General features: G+C 47.8%; 1 protein-coding gene across 2 annotated transcripts in view; it reads right to left on the bottom strand.

Annotated features, from left to right (window-relative positions):
* The window catches only part of PRICKLE2 (prickle planar cell polarity protein 2), a 102,344-nt gene that overhangs the window by 26,793 nt on the left and 56,048 nt on the right, over positions 1-19,503 (bottom strand). Inside the window, exons 1-2 of one of the 2 annotated variants that reach the window (XM_041466237.1) lie at positions 13,532-13,717; positions 3,751-3,934 (exon numbers count right to left, since the gene is read on the bottom strand). In XM_041466237.1, the coding sequence (XP_041322171.1) occupies positions 3,751-3,882 (132 nt within the window). In that variant the 5' untranslated portion in view covers positions 3,883-3,934; positions 13,532-13,717. Of the gene's footprint in view, positions 1-3,750; positions 3,935-13,531; positions 13,718-19,503 lie in introns of those variants that run through there. The other variant, XM_041466228.1, reaches the window with a different exon arrangement.

Below are 19,503 nucleotides of genomic sequence, written 5' to 3'. Positions count from 1 at the left end.
CCCCTCTGGATTTCTCCAAACCACAGGCCCAAGGAATTCAAGGCTGCACATTCACATGTATTTACACATGCCTTGCCTAAAAATGTGAAAAACAATCACAAAAGGACTTATTTTCAAGCATCTGCCCTCAAACTTATGTCAGTGCAAGGAGGATCAGCTGTCACACTGCCAGCCCCAGCAGACAAACTGGCTCCCAAAGATGTCTTCCTCTGCCTCTGCAGCCAGGCTCAGCCTGGGATTTTGCTTTGCTGAGGACACACTTCTAAAGGTGTTTGCCCATTTCAAGACTTTGACACATTTCTTTATCCAGCCATTGAACTACAGGCAGAAGAAAAGAGCATTTCACAAAGCCCATGTCCCTGCTTCTGTACAACCATCTCTGCCATTCCCATCTGCATCCCTATCTTCCAGAAGAGAAGTCCCTCTTCTGCCATAAAACAACTTCTCATTCAATCCAACCCAAGTGGGATTGGAGCCTCCGAGCCATCCTCTGTAGCTGATTGCTACTACAAGGAACTCTGTTTCCTTATCACATTGTGATTTATGGAGCTCAGTCCTGGGATTTTACCTGTCACTTTCCTGGCTTGCAGGTTGTTGCTGAGCATTACACCTCTGATGGTCTCAAACTTCTTCCAATTTCCTGCCTGAATGCATTTGGAGACAGTTTATGTCTATGTTCTTGGATAACTGCTCTTCCCCCTCTAATGAACAGGGGGAAGAACAATTCTAATGAACAATTTGCTAGGCTGGACAAACTAAGCTCTTGTAGGCTCCTCAATGAAATAACAATTCCAGTGTCCTTCCAGTTTATGCCCCTCTTTCTTGAGCAGACATGTCATACATTTTAGTTGGTCTACCAGAACAATTTTTATCATACCTTTTAAATTACTATCCTAATCCCTGTGTTATAAACGTATTTAGAAATATATTACATTTATGACTTTTGAGTAAAGCCCTTTTTAGCCTTACACACCGTAAGACTTTTTAGTTTTACACACTGATGAGCCATAATATAAGGGATAACTTCCAGCTCCACTCCTCATTACAATGTTTGGATCAGTATCTGTGAACACCAGACCAATGCTTTTTTTGTCTTCAGTACTGGCACTGAGTAACCAACATGATTTTCACTATGGCATGTACCACAGACCAGCTGAGGCCTGAGTTAGTATCCAGGAGTACAGTGAGACCTTATAGGTTTGAGTCGATTCCCCTATATATGACAGCAATTTAAGCTTTGGATTGAAGGGATTCTTCAAATACTGAAATGACCTTTGGACACTGCCAAAAACAATGTCATGTTTGCAGGCCAACTCCTCCCCACTGAAATCCTGCAAATTGCAGTGTTGAGTGAGACATGAGCGCTGTCTCCCAAGAATAGTGAGGTAGGGAGGCTGTCGTCCAAGTAAAATAAGAAATTTGCATTAGTCTTTCAGGGGAACACTTACCTCCCCAGTTCATATACTGCACTGAGATTTTAATAAAGTAGAATATTGCGGAAAAAGTTGTTTCATTTAATCTGTTTCACATCCAAAAAAATACAACAGCTAAACAGCAGGAGGCACAGAAAAATTCCCTGTCTGTTAATCTGTATTTTCAGCCCAGCCTGACAGCAGTACCCTCAGCCAGGGCAGAGCCCACCAGCTGCTCCATGGCAGGCACCAGCCTTGCAGAGGCTCCACATCACGTGCACACACCTGACTCAGTGACCAAAAAGCCACACATCTGCCTGCAGACTGACACGTCCCCAGTGAGTTGCTGCAGAGGCATCTCCTACCCCTGTGGGAGGTAAATGGCCCCTCCTGCACTATGGGGCATCCCCAGCCATGGGACAACCATTCTGTGATTCCATGAAATTCAGGGTGCTGCTCTTCACCAGGGACAAAGGCCAGGCCTGCAGTGTGGCTCCTGCACAGCCCAGGGAAGTCACACCTCGTTTTTGTCATCTCAGTGGCTCATCCAACACGTGAAAAGTCATGACAGGGCTGGCACATGAGCTCTGCTGGGTGGATTTCAGGGCCTGTCTCTGGCTCTGCTTATGGCTCATCTTTATCTCCATGGTGATTAGACACAGGTCTGAAGTGGCAAATTTGCAGAAAGGCCCAGTGATGCAGACTGAGGAATATACTGACAAAACAAGTGTTTGGACTGAGGAGCACCATGACCTCTGCAAGAAACAGATGCTGGAAGAACCTAAAATTACATTAACCTGAGTGATGCATGAGATGTCAGTAGCTACTGGGAGAGCTAATGGACTTCCATTTCCTCCTGAGCATCCCAAACTCCCTGATGCCACATTTAAAGAGCACCTAAGGGATCAAAGAAGCACACGGGTCTCCTGGAATATGCCACCTTCATGCTGAAAGTGGGTTTCAATCACTACCCATGCCATGATGTACTCATTAGAGACCATGTATACCTGGTCAGGTGCCACCTGTCACAAAATACCTGTATTTCCACCCAAAGCTACAGCAACATGGGCCAGCTTGTGCTCCAGAAGCTGCTGACACATCTGGTCAGAAACCAGCAATGAGAGCAGGTGGCACCAGCTTGGGGGTGGCCCTCCAATGGCATCCCCCAAACTCAACCAGTCCACGTTGTCACAGCATGAAGGACCAGCAAAGCCACTTCAGAACCATCTGCATTTCTCCACACACCACGTCTTGTACCTCCTGTGAGGCAAAAAGAGAGCCTCTGACATAAGGGAGGTGACAGAAAATAAGGCTGCTGCCTGATTTGCACTGTTGGATGGCACCAAGTGAAACACATGGTGCTGTGGAGTTTCAAGTGAGCACTGAGCAAGGCTTATAAAGACAAGGGAAAAAAAAAAAAAAGAAACAAGCTACCAAACAACTGGATTTTCTCTAATCAGACAGTTAATATTTACAGCCTACGGGTGGAGCCAAAATATTTCAGGAAATTCCTAAGCCTGTCTGAATAAAAGCACAGGAAAACACAGCACTTAAGGACAGCAACTATGGCAGTAAGAATGAAAGCTTTCCACCCCCTTCCAGCCTCCTTACAGTTTAAAATTATTGCCATATCATATCATACTGCAATTATCAAGACTAAGCTCATTTTACCATCTCCACTGCAAATGAAGTTCTGACTTGAACATATAAAGGACCAGCGTAAAAAATCAAAGGAATCATGTAAACTGGAAGGAGCAGAATCAATGCACGCTCCACAGAGCACACTGAGGTCTAATCCATCCCACTCAATCCTGCACCAAGAGACTTGAGCTTTATTTAAGCTATTCCTTCCAGCAAGGCATAAACATCATACTAGGAAAACCCAAACCACAAAGCTTTTGGCCCATTTTTCAGAGTTATCTACCAGCTTTGACTGTCTGCCCTGGACTCACCACAGAGAAGAGCAGTCCAGGAGGGCAGAACACAACACTGAGCCCCTGGGAAACACTTGAGTCCCATCGCCTCTTTCCCAGTGAAACATTAGATATGTCTTTTCCCTTGCACAACCACAAGAAATCCCATCCTGGAGGTATTTTGTTTCCCCCCTCTCAATTACCAATTACATCCACAGACGCAGAAAACCACAGGTCCTGCAAGGATCACATGTCTGTTTTGTTCCATTTGAGCACTCAGACCCTGCAAAGCCTCTCTAGTGCACCCAGAAACAACCACACACAACAAGTGCTTGCACCCCTAGAAAAAAAAAAATCAGGTAAACTATTTTGAAAGGACATGCAAAACCAATTATTCTCTGGTAGCTGGGTGGTGTCATCGTTACCTGCTCAGGCTTCAGGCCGGGGGGCACCCAGGCATACTCCTCCAAAGCACAGCCTGAGTCGTCGTCAGAAGTTGAATTCCTCTGGAAGTCAAACATGAGCTTCGTGACTGTCTTCTCCATCTCCAAAGGCATAACTGTTACAATGTGCTCTTCCTGGGAGCACTTACAGTGAAGGCAAATCTTCCTGTAAGGTGAGCAGAGAGAAAAAGAGATGCCTGTTGAGCAGAGCTTTAAATCAGAATGTTATTCCTGCCAGTCGTTGGCCTGCAGAGACTAAACTCAACCCTTTCTTATCCTCAGGCATTTTCTAACAGAGGATTTGTCTCTCTTATGAGGAAATAAAACTCCATATTTGCTGGAACAACACTTGGCAATCCATCTGAGTCAGACTGCCCAATGTTTGGGGATATGCAATTGCTTGTCCCTTTACTGCACCATGCAGAGTATTTCCAGGGGCCAGCACAGGCACAGGCCAGGCCTGGTGGGGGTCAACTTGCCAGCCAGAACTGCAGTCATTACTGAATTTAGGACAACTGAGCACTTTGCTAAAATGGGAAATGGTGGATTGACTGGGAAGCTGTGAATGACAAGTCTCTTTAGCATGCTGATAGCATAAATTTGCTTATTAAAGTAGCATAAAAATTGATTATAGTCTGAACATATAAAGCTAAATTAAATTAAGGGAGGCTACAAAGCCCACAGTCACACTGCAATGGAATCTTAACCACCTGGCTCGGTGGCACACACCACAGCTCAGCAGCACTGGAGGAAAGCACAAGAACTGAAAGAACAGCCCACAGAGATTGCCATTCAACAGCCATTAGCTTAATTCACTGCAACTATCAGCTGTTCTTAATACTTCTTTAAAGGGGCTGTTCCTGCAGCCTGTGGCCTGTGACAGACTTTCTTCACAGGCTTGAACCTGAATTTTTACCTGCAGGGCTGCCAGGACAGTACAGACTCATAGAATGGTTTGGGTTGAAAGGAACCTTAAAGGTGATTCAGTTCCAACATCTCCTGCCATGGGCAGGGACACCTCCCACCAGACCAGGCTGCTCAGGGCTCCATCCAGCCTGTCCTTGAACACTTCAAGGGATGGGACATCTGCAAGTTCTCCAGACAATGTGTGTTAGGGCCCCACCCCTCTCACAGTAAAGAATGCCTTCCTAATATCCAATCTAAACCTACTCTGCCTCAGTTTAAATCCATTCCCCCTTGTCCTAACACCATAATGCCCTTGTATAAAGTCCTCCAGCAATCCTGTAGGCTCCTGCAGGTACTAAAAGACTGATAAGGTCACCACGGAGCCTTCTCTTCTCCAGGCTGAACAATCCCAGTTGTCTCAGCCTTTCCTCACAGGACGGGTGTTTCATCCCTCTAATCACCACACCCCTTCACCACGGTAACAGCGAAGGACAAACCCGGCTGAAAACATCTCCTGACAAAGAAAAAGAGGTTAAAGGGAATGCTGATAAATTGGCTTCTATTTCTGAAAACTCCATGCTTTTCCACAGGCTGGGTCAATGGTATCTATTTTAGAACAACCACACAGGATTCTGAATTAATTTGCACTAATGAAGCACCACTGACTTCTGAGGAATGAGATAAGGTTTCACTTGGGTAGCAGAAGGGAGACATCTCAGGAATAAGAAGGTACCACACAAAATCAAGGGAAAATGTACAGTTGCTATTGCAGGTTTCTCTGCTCTGCGGTAAAGTCAAGAAATTCAGAGGGAAGCAATAGTTAAACCCAGGGGCTGGAATTTTTAAACACCTTTCCTTCTCTTTCACTGCTGTGTACAAGCCAGCTAAGCATAGCATAGCTCAGATCCAGCTTCAAGTCTAAATTTCCATTTGGCCATTACAGCACAAAAAACGCACTCTAGCAAAAGTCAAGAGGCTCCGTTAAGTCAAGCCAGGGAGATTTGCCAGATTTTCCCATTTCCTGCCTTTCATCAGATCTGAACCACACAGCAACCCCCACACACTCCAGCGTCTGGTTTGCGTCCAGTCGGGGAGTCTCGGCATCACCTCTGGCTGTTTCCTTAAAAAATAATCAAGGTACCATTTCATGTGAATATTTTAATTAATCAGCTACTGTGGAAGGGTGTGGAAGGGGTACTCTGCCTCAGCAAAGTCGCTGGTATCACTGCTGTTTCCATCTCATTTTGTGATACGATTAAAAGCAGCTTAATAGGAAACAAGATTTTAAGAATAATTCGTGGAGCCCCAGATTTGGCCCTAGAGTTAGTTATTCTACAGCAGTTCAGGACTTAACCAAATTTTGACTTTTGGGATATTGATCGTGCGCTTCAAAGGAGGACAAAGCCAGGCACAGGCTTCCTCCTCCTTCCCACGCTAGATACATCTGCTTCAGGAGATGGGACACAGCAGGAGAGCATCAGACATCTTGGCTTTTAATAAATTAAATAAATCAGGACTTGTAATAACGGCGTCAAAGACTGAATAGGTGAGATATGTGATCAGTTGGACCCCAGAGATCACTCCCACCCCCCCAGCTCACACCTCGTACAGCCAGGAGCCTGAGGACGGGTCAGGAAGCTGGTTTACCCCACCCTCCCTCCTGCCCCATCCCAGGCAAGCAAGTACTGCTGGTGAGTGGCTGCTCTAGTCAGAAAAGCAAAGGATGAAAACAACACAGGTAGCCTGTCTACTCAGTAGTGATGTCCCCAAGCCAGGACAACTTTGCACCATTAAAACCTGACCATCTCCAGGCATGGGGCTTCTGCCACCTCCCTGGGCAAGCTGTACAAAATTCAAGATCTTGTCTCAGATATTCAGCTTTTTCCCCCTCATTAAAAGCAGATGATTAACAGCTTTAATTACAATTTTCTTTACATTAGGATATGTTGTTTCATGGGAACAATACCCAGTGTCCTAGGAGTGTCTTTCCACTTCTGTGATCAGGTTTCCATGACTTCTTCACATAGGTCTCACTTACTCAACTTTATTTTATCATCTTCCAGCTCACTATAATTAAAAATAATTCCCCATAGCAAAAATTTAATATCAGAATGTACATTTCAAATGTGAGATGAGGTTGAAAAAAATCTTTTCCCCTGCTGCACTCAGAGCAGAGCAGCACAAAGCAAGACAATGCACGTGTCAGCACTCGCCTGTGCCTGCAGTGCCCACAGTGACAATGTGGGTGCCACAGAGGTGAGCTGGTGGGTGTTGGAGAGGAGCAGGGCCATGGCTGGCAGCCTGCCTGGCTGCTCCTGCCACCAGCAGCTCCTTAGTCCCTACTGCAGGAAGAGCAGCACAGCCTGCAGATGCTCAGCCCATCCGTGTGTCACACACCTCACCCTGGACAAGGAGCTGCAGCCCACGTGCGGTGGCACCTCCTCCAAAGAGAAACCCCTTAGCTTGGCTCTGGCCAAGCCTCACCACCACCAAAGCCTCAGCAACAACAACCTCTGCAGCCTTGCACAACTTGAGAAGAGAGCAGGCAGCCAGGTTTTATTTAGGAAGAATAAATTAACACCAATCACTGTCTGGAAATCCCGTCTTCATTCACGAGCCTTTCCATCTTGCTCCCATCCCAGGTCTGCAAGCTTGTCTCAGGGAAGAATCAGAGATATCACGAGCACAACGAAGCAAGGATGGCTGACAGCATGACTGGCTGTGAGCACAGAGGGTGAATAAAGGAGCTTTTAAGCAGCTGTAGCTTGTGGACAGGGAGGAAAGGCAAGTGGGAGCCAGCCGGCAGGCAGGCTGCTGCAGGAGGCACGGGCTGGGGAGCATCGGCAGGGCTGCTCTGCACAGAGCTGCACACAGAGCTGTCCTGTACTGGGGCCAGGACGGCGGGAAGCAAATGGGGAGAAAAAGAACATTTCCTGGTGTCAGATTTAGCTGGAAAGGAGCCTGCCTTGAATTGACTTCACATGGTACAAAGCAGCAACGTCTCAGAAACAGACTGAAAAATTTCTTCTCCTCAAGGCCAGTGAAGTTACAAGATGGATGTGTTTTATTTTGCACTGGCTGCTTTTACGTGGTGCTCCTGGCACAGTGGGCAAGTCCTCTCCTCAGAGGAGACTCTAAGCCCACTTCCAGTCACATCCTACCCACACACTGGTGCAGGAGGAAGGTGCAAATAGATCCACCGCCCCACGCCAGCCCTTTTCTCTCTACAGATGAAAACAGGTACACAAGGGGAATCTGAAGAAAACAGGAATCCAACACACCAAGGAGAGAACATGGCTTCAAAGTACCTCTTGTTTGGGATGCTGAAGTACACTCCCAGCTTTGGTCCACCTACGTGGACCTCGACAGGAAGCCAACTGACCTCGAGGTCTCTGGGATGAGGCAGTCCCTTGTTGTACAACCCTGTTAGCAAAGCACAGCCTCTGCCATCTCTGGAGCCTCCCGCAGCCCGTTCATCTCAGCAATGGCACCAACAAAAAGCTAAACCATGCTGAAAACACTGGTGCTGTGCAAGAGGCTCTGGAGACAGCTGTGAGCATGACCCCAGCTTTCTGAAGAGAGATGAGGTCTCCCTGCTGTGAAAAACTAGCAGACTCCAATTCGAGAAAGCATGAGCAGAGCTGAAAAGTCAGGGAAGAGAGATGGAGGGCAGCCTGTCATCACGGCAAAGGGGGTCCTTGCCAACAGTGTGTAGCTCCAGCAAAGGAGCCAGGTAAGCTGTCCTCTCCCAGGGAACAGCCTGTATGTCTGCCTTTTGGGATGGGACTCCCTAGGATGCTGAAGGCAGCATGCCCCTGCCTGCAGGAAAAGCTCCTGGCCACAGGGCTCTTCTCCTCCCGTTCAGTGAGTGGGCATGCAGAACATAACACAGCAAAGAGCACCAAGGCAAAGCCTGCCCAGGCTGAGATCCACAAATATTCTGAGAAAAGGCAGAGCCCAACGCCTCCCAGCAACAGCAGGAATGAAGGCAGAGTTTAAAATTGTGGCAGAAATGTTAAAATTCCTCTTGGACAAAGAAGGAACTCGGTAAACAGCCCTTATCACCCACCAGCGGGTGCTTATCTCTGCTTCTCACTTGTTTCTTCTGGGATGGAAATAAATGGGCTGTATCAGGGAGCAGCTCCCTCTCCAGACAAAGCGAGAAGCCGGAATGCCATGGCCCTGCACGGCCATGTGATGCCTCTGCTGTGCTCCCTAATACAGGATTTGCATGCATTTGTGCACACATTAACATGCAATATTCGGAATCCCTCAAAAAGCAATTGTCTGCTCTGCTCAGATGGGGTGTGTAAATGCAGACGGACAATTCCCTCCTCACTTGGCTTAGGACACACGTGGCAGCCTGATCTCTCTCCAGCATCCTGCCATCATTCTCAGTGCAATAAGGCTTCTGGGTCAGCCATCAGTCAGTAAATCACAAAACCCCAAGACCTCTTGGAAAAGGGAGAGGATGCTCAGGATTTGGGGCAGCTCCTATGACCCCTGAGTCTCTTAACGAGGGTGTCTTAATATCCCTGCTTGTTATCTCCTCCCCTCAATTCAGAGTTAATGAGGCATCTTCCCATCCCAAGTGAGCTCCAGCCATACAGACCTGTTTCTCAAGATCTCACAGGCAGGGCAAATATTTACCTAAATGGAAAAATTAACAGCCCTTCACTGCCATAGGGAGAGCCCAGCAGTTCTTCTCCAGCACAGGGAAACTGAGGCATGGAGCAACCACAAACAGCACCCAGCTGTGGTTTCCCCATGGACTTCCGAATCATCAGAGGAGCCCCAAGCTTTTGTGCTCAAAACAGACATTCAGGCTGAAGTTCTGCCTCTTTCTCCAACTTCTCTAACACTGTATTTTGAACTAAGTGGTCCCAGCAGTTCTCATCCAGCTGCTACCCATGGCTCAGGGCCCGTGGATCTCAGTGACAAAGGCGCACCTCTCCAGATAAAACATTGCAACTTCCTAGCTCTTCCAGTCACTGCACCTGAAAAAACCCCAACCTGTCAGTAGGAATGAAATGCAAAGACTCTGTGTTACCTGGGTTTAAATGGAAGCTTAGCAAAATCTTTTACCTGCCCACTGTGGTGCAGAAGGAGGAGCAGGTGAATTAGACGTGGGTACCTAAAATAGCAGGAATTCAAAGTCTGAGGACAAGGTGCCCTTGGTGGCCTGCAAGGACAGTCAAGGGATGCCAACATTCACTTGACACAACATGTTGTGGGAACAGCTGGCTTGATAGATCAACATCAGGTGGTAGCAACAGAGCTGGCAGAACAATAATGCCAGGAAATCAAGGAAGAGAGAAATAATCCAGCCACCAAACTGGTTGCATCCTACAGATACAAGTCCCCCAGATCCCGAAGGCCATAAGAAAAGCACATGTGGCCATCCATCTGCATGAAGGTCCACATTAGGTGAGGAGGCACTAAGAGGATGGAGGAGTTGCAAATCAGACTCTTCTCCATCTTCCCCATCCGTTTTTTGCCTCCCCCCTCAATTTGCTCAAGGCAAGTCAACTTTCTTTACAGTATTGTTTTATTTGTAGTTCCCCCTTGACCCCTGCAGTGCCAGGAGCAGCAGTTGTGAAGGTATCCAGGATGGCACTGAAGCTTTTATGACAAAGCCCATTTCCAGTCCTGGAAAAATTCTCCTCTCCGGTTTGTCCATGTTTGGCCTCAGGCTGGAGACTAATTTTAATTTTAAAACTCATCCTTTACCAATGCAAAAGCTATTCTTGCTTAATTAAGAAAAATAAGAATAAAAAAAGAACTATCCCCAGTACTGCCAGATGCAGCCAAATATGAGCAAAAGCAGCCTTTGAGGATTTTCCATTTGTTCTGCTTCCATCATGAATCAGGACCACTCCTTTCACAAGCAGGTAGAACACCTGCCCGTGGGTTCCACTGTCCCCAAACCACTGCCTCCCTGAGGCACAGCCTGGGGCAGCCTCCAGGCTGCTCCCAACCCTGCTGTGCTCTGAGGCACCACATGGCAGAGAACAACCATCAGCACACCAGGGGCAGACCAGGAAATTTGAACAAAACACAACACAATGCACAAACCCCGAGATTCCTCTTCTGATCTGTCTGGTGCCCTCTTTAGGCAAACAAGGAGTCACAGAACCACAGACCAAAGCTGTGGCCAGATGTTTCAGCAACACCCCAGGATGAGAATGAAAACATGACCAATCTTTCCATCCTGTGGTTAAACCACAGTGGGGGATCTGGGGTGCATCACAGGCCATTGTGGAGAGCCCAGGTGCACCCCAGTGCTCTGCAGTGAACACAGGTCCCTGCTTGGCCTCCAGTTTCTCCTTGTGAGCTGGGTAAGAGCAGCAGGGTGTTGAAACACCCTCTTGACCTCAGCCACAGTGCCAGGCTGCTCCCATGAGCCACAACCCCTGACACAAACTGTGAAAATTCTGATGCATAAAGATGAGATGGTTAAATTAAAGGGTATTAATAACTCAGCAGCTCTCAGAAGAACCCTCAACTTGGATCTCTCAGGATATTTTGCAAAGGATTCAATAATTTTTTTTCATAATAGAGATTAGACAGAAGTGGGCAAAGTGCTACACCCACGTGAGCTGCAGATCAAGCAAAGGTGGGAGAGAGAAGGGGCAAAAGAAGCTGCAGTGAGCCCCAGCCTGTTGCCCAGCCATGCTACCAGGAAAAAAGGCATCCAACAGGCTGCTCCCTCACATCCAAGACGATGGAGGCAGCCTGCCAGCTCACAGGCTTACCGCTACTCTCAGCATATTTATATTAGGGTTGGTTTTTTTCCCCTTAAAGATCCAGCTCTCAGCATACAGAAACAGTAATAACCACATATTTTTCCTCAGTCATGGAGAAGAAATGTAAACCACTAGTTTACAAGTTGAAGAGAAGAACAGGCTCAGCAGCAGCAGTAATAACCCTGAAGCTGGTGGGCAAACAATGCTGAAGGCAAGCTCATGATTATAAAAGGCAGAAGGTACAGGACGGGCAGATGCAGGGGCTGTGGACACCTAAGAGGGTTTGGTGTCCCCCACAGCAGGACAACCCCAAAACCATGGATCCCAGAGACCAATGGGGCCTCTGGCTGATGGGGATGGGACAGGGAAGACACTGGAGGAGCAGGGCCCTGAGGAACTCTCCCTCTGGGCTCCCCATCCAAGAGCCAATGTGGGTCTGTGCAACAAAGCCCTCCCCTAGAGGGTTATCTTGTCAGATTTTAATTATAGCATTGGGTGGCTTTCCAGCCTAACAAGATGCAGAGCTGTATCACAGGAGGTCCTTTCTGCTTTGTTCTTAGCTGAAGATGAAAATTCTCAAGTTTTAATAACTCTGGGCTCTCCACAGGCAGTATTTATCTTCCTGCCTGTCTCTTTCCCCCATGCCATCCCAGGCTCCAAGCCCATCACTCCAGACTAGCTAAGCTAAGTGAGTTCCCAATGACGTGCCCCAGGGCTGTACAGGCTATTTTAAGGCCCTTCACTTGTATTTGCAGCATGACAAGCAGAAACCACGGGAGCCAGTAAACATGCTGCAATCCAAGCATCTCACAGGCCACACATCCCAAAGGAAAATAACCTGGCTGATGGGCAAAGCGCTCAGAAGCAGGACGAGCTAGGCTGAAAATTGTCATTATTTCAGAAGTTAAGGCTCAGCCGGTGTCCCCCGAGGCAGGCAATACTGACCCGCATGTGACAGCAAACACTGCCAGCCTGATCCGAGCCTGTGCTGGCTGAGCCCAGCCGGGCTGCCAGCAGCAAATGCGCAAGGCTGCCTCATTCTGTTAAGCCGAGTCTGGCTGGCAGAAAACACACAACGGGAGAAGATTAAAATGCGAAGCAAAATATAATCTTGTTAGCTGCAGACAGTTTTACTTTACAAATCTTTATCACTGGCTCAAGCCGGCACCCTTATGAACACACAATGCAGTGATGCGAGTCATGTAAGTGCTCCCACAGCAGGCGAAATAATCGCCGAATGAAAATAAGTCAGATAAGTTACAAGATAAGAGAGCTAAAACTGAAAGGATGACACTACATCTGGCGCAAATAATTATTTTGGCATTATTCTGTCCTGCGCTAATCCTCAACTGCTCAAAAAGATTCAATCACTGTTTAGCACCGCCAAGGACTCATGACTAGAAAACAAAGAATAACTGGATTAAAATCTTTCCACGGTCACAGGTCACGTCTGTGTCACATCTGCTTAAAATGTTCCTTCAAGGGACAACAAAAAAAAAGGAAATTGGACTTGAAAAGATTGCACTGAAAAACATAACCCCTCGGCTGCAGTTCTAGGTTGGTTTATAGTTTGCCATTCTGGCATGAACAACAAGGGCTTAGAAAGATTATTACTTTAAAACTTCCTATTCTCAGGAAGGCAAAACCACCAAAATAAACATCTGAACGGCAGCATCCTCATTCACAGCCTCAGCCTCCATCCAGTCTGCTCAGAAAATGTGCAGAAAATCCAGGCTTCTAGGGGCTGCATTTACCAGAGCAGTACAATTAACACCAAGAGATGAAGATTTTTTAACTCCTATTAGAGCCAGCTGAGCCCTCCTATTATTTTTAAAACGAGAACTCCATTACAACAGCATCAGCATTTCTCCCTGACATCCTGCAGCTGCAGAAACACAATTTAACAATTAACCTTATACATCCATAAACACGGAGAACAGCAAAGGCTGGGAAAACAGCGCAGCCCCTCGCAGCTCACCACCAGCAGCACACCGAGCAAAGTTAACACTGCGCGCATCCATGGAATGCTCCTCATTCCTCCTCCTCCTCTTCTTCCCTTCTACTTTCTATCCCTTCTAAAAACCCACGGCTGGCCAAAGGCAGCTCCTTACCTGTTCCCACTGGCGATGACAGCGCAGGAGGGAAGGCTCTAGGAGCTGCCCAGCTGTCCTAGCTGTGCCCGGTGCCTGCGGGCTGGCGGCTGCTCGCAGGACCAGCCGGAGCACCGCAGTGCCATAAAGCATCCCTCGCTCCTGCTCGGGGCTTTGTGGAAGCCTTTCCGAGCAGGCACGCACCGAGCACGGCGCGTTCCCGAAGGAAACCTGCCCTGGAAAATCGTGCCTTTCCTGCCCCGCGTCCGCAGCTTGCGCGTCAGTCGCCTCGCTTTGAAATCCGGAGGGTCCCTCCCTCTCTGCTCCCGATCCGAAGGGACCCAGCAGCTCCCCCCTCCAGCCTGCCTTTCACTAAGTGACCCCCGGAGGTGGCGAGAGGATGTCCAATTTGCTCGCCGAGCGCAGGGCATTAACGAGGAGCGATGCAGCCCACGGAGAATAATTGGCGGCGCGGGAGCGGCGCGGGGCTCTGCTGTTGCATTGCTCTCCTCTCCTGCATGTTAATGAGCAATGATGTCAGCAAGCCAAAGTCACCGCATCCCGCCCGGACCGCCGCCACGGCCCGGCCACCCGCCCCTTTATTTACATGGGAATCAGCCCCGAAATCAATACATCCTCTGGGCTGCTTGGGCAATGGGAGAGGGGGAAAAAAAAAATCCTCCTCGCTCACTTGCGTGTTTCAAAGAGTTGGCTGCGCACCAGCAGCCTAAATTGAATGGTGTGAAGACGTTAATTATCCTTCCCTTCTTATTTGATGCTGACCGAACCTCAACTTGCTGTCAAACTTCAGGTACCGCTTCTTAGGTACGCGGGCTATTAACGCAATGATCCGCTGGCTCCGAGCAATGCATCCTTTTTCTCCTGTCTTTCAATGCCCTCTCAATTATCTTCTACACTAGTTTGCTATGATTCCCTACTGGCTTTTAGACGCAGAATGTTTGTGACCAGCAGGGCTAAATATTCTGGGGAATACAAGTTATTAGCGTGGCATTTCGGTCACTGCATTTTTAATACATTTCCTCTCACACAGCCAGATGAACGATTTACACCTTTATATGTGTGTCCCAGATGAGTACTGCGAACCCCAGGAATACACCACCTCATCGGGGATGCTAAGCCTCTTCCCTCTGTGTTTCCTTCCCCTTGGAAAAGAAAATGCAGAGAAGGAGCTATGCTGCCAAATCCCTCCTGCTGCTCTTTAAGTCCGTTGTTTGGGAATTCGGTGGTCACAAATGAATAATTCGAGTCATCTGGAGGACAGTGTACTTCTCAGTTTATAGCATTTGCAAAAAATGCGTGAAATTAAAAAAACACATTTCTGTGGACTCAAAAAAACCCCACAGAAAGCAAATAAAATTTTCCCAACACACAGCGCTTCTTGTTGATGAATACACCTGGTCCAGGTAGCTGGGCTCGAAAACTGCAGATTGAGATGGAGGCTGAAATGCACTTTAAACTCTGGGTGGGATCCCGAGACAAGAGGCCATGAACTGCCAACCTTTGGGATAACAAAGGACATGAAGATGGGGGATGCCAGCCAGAGAGGGGGATGCCGCTGAGAGACATGGCAGGAACTGGGAATTGCCGACCGACCTTTTGGGTAACAAAGGAGTTGAAAACCAGTGATACTAGTGAGGTGGATGGACAGAAAAAGGAGAGCAGGAGATGGAAAATGACTGGGAGGAAGGGCTAGACTGGGAGAGGATAAAAGCCCAGGAGTTCCTTTCTTGGAGGGTTCTCAGAGGCACCAGCTTGGGCTACGTCTGTGTTGCTGCTCTGGGAATAAATGGCTTTATGGAACAGGACATCTGAGACTGCTGTGGGAAACCTGGGGCTGAACCGGTGAGGAAACCTGGTCTGGCTGTGAGTGGGGTGTGTGGGGAAGCCAAGCGGGGCTCAAGGCTCACTGGAGCTGCTGCCGCGAAGGGACTTCAGTCCCAGAAGTCAAAGTCTGTGGCCTTGGGAGTGTGACTGCCAGAGAGTCTTGTGAATGGTCAGACTGGGAAGTTTCCTTAACATTCTGCTGCATGCTCCTGACTTTTGATGCCTGACTCCAGATTTCAGAGCCCTTGATTTTGGCAATATTAGCTATGTTTACAGAACACAGAAGGATGCAGAAACTACAGCTGTGAGTCTTTCTGCAGCCTCAAATGCCTTAAATTGTTATTATTAAGGCTCATAAATTAGGTTTAATTACATGGAATTACACACAAAATCTCAAGGATGAGATCTGCAGCTGGGACAAACCAGCCCAGCTCTAAGAACCTCCCCAACTTACTCAGCCAAGTGGGACAAACCAAGAATGTGCAGTGATCTGAACTTTTTTTTTTTTTTCATTTATATTAAGTCTGAGAAGCAAGTTCAAGAGTTGAGCACTGACTCTTAGTGCATCCAGCCAGATCAGACCTTCCTTTCATGGAGCAGGGGCTTCTGCTAGAGATGGCTGAAGTGCTGAGGATGGTCTCCTTCAACTACAAACAACAGAACTTGTAGGAAAAATCTTCCCTGATTCTTCAGCTTCCTAAACTGGCCCATTTTGCCCCTTCCAGCCTGAATCAGCGCTGCAGGCAGGCTGTCAATCTTGCCTCTCTGTGGTTAATGTGCCATGGCCCCAAGATGATTTACTTTTCCTCTTACACTCAGAACATGTTAATTACAACACAAAGGGAATGAGACAAAACTGAACTGGGCAGAAGCAAACAAGGAAGCCTGCTTATAAAATGATAATGTTGAGCAGAAATGCTGTAGAGCAGAAATGACGTGTGTTCCTTGGAAACATATCCCTAAAAGCAGGCAGCAGTGACTCGGGGCTACAAACAGCACAAGGAACACATCCTGCTCCATAGGGCACGTCCTGTAGACACTCATTTTCACCCAACATGAGTAAAAATGTCTGACTTTATCAGCATTAACTTCCAAGCAGGAAAGGCCCTTCAGCTGCAAACACTTTTCTCTATTTGTGCTCCAATGGTCTCTATCAGCCGGCCTCACCCTCAGGGGAAAGGTTGGTAAGGCATGAGTGTCCAACCCCACACTTCTTCTGCAACACCCTCTGTGCCACCATCTACAGCAGCTTCAATCACCCTGCACCAGCCTGACAGGATCCCACCCCAGGGCACGTGGCACTGTCATCCCCACACAACCAACCACCCTAAAGGCGAGTCCTGCTTGGCTTGCTTGGCCAACTGATCATCTGCACAAAGGGATCATACCAGGAACTGCAAAGTTTTCAGTGTAAGTTCACAAAGATAAAGTGGGAGTGAGAATCACAAACTGAAGTAAAAGATCAGTAAAAGACCAATGTCTGTAACACTTCAGCTGCAGGGCTAGCTGTGAGCAGAAGAGCTTTGTGTCTCCAAACGGTGTCTCTGACTGTCATCGTTCCTGACAGACTTCTTGTTCCAATACTTGCAAATCTAAATATCCACAAAATCCAACGAACAGCCTCTTCTGAGACAAGAAATCAGATCAGAAGCTGTGTAACGTTTGGACACACAACTGTCTCAGGGAAATGGAAATGAGCCTTCCTGCTTTGAAAGCTGCCGGTTTGCTGGCAATTGCTCCATATTACCGTTACCTACTGTGAGGCTTGTGAAAAGGTCATGTGTTGGAATAACTCCAGAAGGCACACAAGATTTCTTGACGGATTCTGCACATTATGCAGGTGAAATGGCTGTTTCATTAGGCAGCAAGGAGAATACTGAGCTGGTGGGGCACATTATCAAAGGTTAGGTGAAAGACTTGCACCATTAGAAGGATGGATGCTGACAACTCCCAGCAATGAAGCAAACGACCAGCAGGAAAAAGCTACTAAAATAAAGAAAGATCAAGAGCAGGAAGCCCCTGCTTCAATGCAGGGGTGTGAGACAGACAGCTCAGCTTGTAAATGTAGCACCATCTTTCTTCCCTTTGTTGCTAGCTTTAACGACAAGGAGTCAAACCCAGTCAACTCTAAACTTTCTGCCATTTGCACAAACTCAGACCTGTGGCTAATTTAACAAATCATTGCAAGAGCCCATGTTTCATAAATGCTGTGTTTTATCACCTTGATATATTGGTTGTCTGTCAATCAATAGAGTTCCACGTGACAATGTTGACTCTCCTGATGACAATGGGCTGCACAGCAGAGCCACACGCAGCAACAGCAGACTGGTGTCCTCAAGGTCACTGGGCTACTAACCTGATGAATGTCAGATCAAGTGGCCTTTCTGAATTATTTAGTGAGCATCCTCTGCTGCAGCATACCAGGGCACTGCACAACACTGCTACCTTGGGATGTCACAAGAGGCTTCAGACTCTGCCATCCCAAAATGCTGCCCACAGGGACAGACTGTCCACTGTACATCACACACCACCAGCCTGTTCTGGACCAGGGGGGGTGCAGGTCCCCACCACCACTGAGCTCATCCTGGCTCACAACCACAGGCATTGTAAAAGATTACTTTCCCATCACTTTTCTGACCACAGAAATGAAGGATTGGACACTACAGTGGCATTTTCCTGCACTGTTCCCACGCTCACCCTGTAATTTGCAGAGCAATCCCCACTGGCAGAGCCAGTGCTCCCAGCCCAATGCCAGCACAGGATGAGTCCAGTGTGGTCCCTGGGTACAAAGCAGTGATAAGCAGCTGAACAACAGGCTGGAGAGGGCACAGCTTTGCAAACACTGCATGGGAAAGGCAAGATGACTGCAAAAAGCTGTTAGTGACAGGGAAGGGAAATGACCCTGTGTGGCAGGGTAAAGCCCCACTCTGCCCAGCCAAATACCTGGCTCTTCAGGAGACACACAAGCATGTGCACAAAGTATGGGGAAAACCCCTTGGAGAATCTGAGTCATGAAATACAGGTCAGGACTTCAAATGCAGATGAGCTTTGTTTTGTCTTTATTCTTTTTGAGCAAGGTAGCAAACGCTTCCTCACGGCTCTCAATGCTAGAAGCAGGGATGCCTTATCTCAAATAAAAATGGGACAGACAGAGAGGCAGAGAGACGAACATCAGACGCAGATCATTAATCCCCAAACTTGGCCTCCTCCACTTTTCCTCAGGGTTGCCATTTGTACCTTCCTGTGGCTGCTGCCTGAGACCAACCACAACAGACCCAGTCTTCCGGCTGTCACCACTGCTGCCTTCCACTCATTTTTGGCAGAGCCACGGGTAAGGATCTGTGCTGTCAGTCTGCAAGGAGGAATTTAGTTTTTAAGACACCATCGAGCCCAGCAGTAGCTGACGCAGAAGGGAGGTACAGCCCATATGCACTGCAGCTGATTCTGGAGACACTTTTCTGTGTTTTCTACCAGCTCACCCAGAGAGACAGGCCTGACCCTGGCTGGCACCTTCGGGTGCACGGCCAGAGCTGGACAGTGAGGTGTGGCCATGAGCTCACGCTGTGCTGCCCATGTCCTCTGGCAGCACTGAACCACATAAATGCAGGGATGATCAGCACACTGTGCTGATGCTCCTGAGCATCACTGCCTGGTACCCCAATCCTCTCCATGGCAGGGCACCCCAAAAGGACCCTCACCCACTGACCGTGCCTACCCCAGCACTGCACGCCCCGGTGCACACAGAGCACACCACAACAGGGTTTCATCAATCACTATCTCTTCCTCTCTCTCTCTTTTTTTTTTTAATCACCTTAATGTAAGAAGCTTTAGAGAGCTTAACACAATAAGGCTTTCATAGCCTCCAGCTTCCACTCGGCACTAATATGTTTTTTACTTTTATATGCTGAAATCAAATTTGTAACTGAATGTGAACAATCCGGATGCTCCTGTGGTTTTCTCCCCTTTGCTAGCCTGATAGGGTTCTCATCTGAAGACTTTAATTGTGTCCTTTAATGATGTCTACAAAAGCCTCATTAAAGCAGTCTATCGTAATTTAAGCTAAATAAACTCAACACAGTTATTTTTGTAATCATATCTTTTTCTTGGGACCTTTCCACAAACAATAAAGTGTTCACTGAAAATACGTT

This window comes from Pyrgilauda ruficollis, unplaced genomic scaffold, assembly GCF_017590135.1.
Source record: "Pyrgilauda ruficollis isolate IOZ18807 unplaced genomic scaffold, ASM1759013v1 scaffold10, whole genome shotgun sequence".
NCBI classification, from domain to species: domain Eukaryota; kingdom Metazoa; phylum Chordata; class Aves; order Passeriformes; family Passeridae; genus Pyrgilauda; species Pyrgilauda ruficollis.
This window is presented reverse-complemented; position numbering and strand designations above follow the sequence as displayed.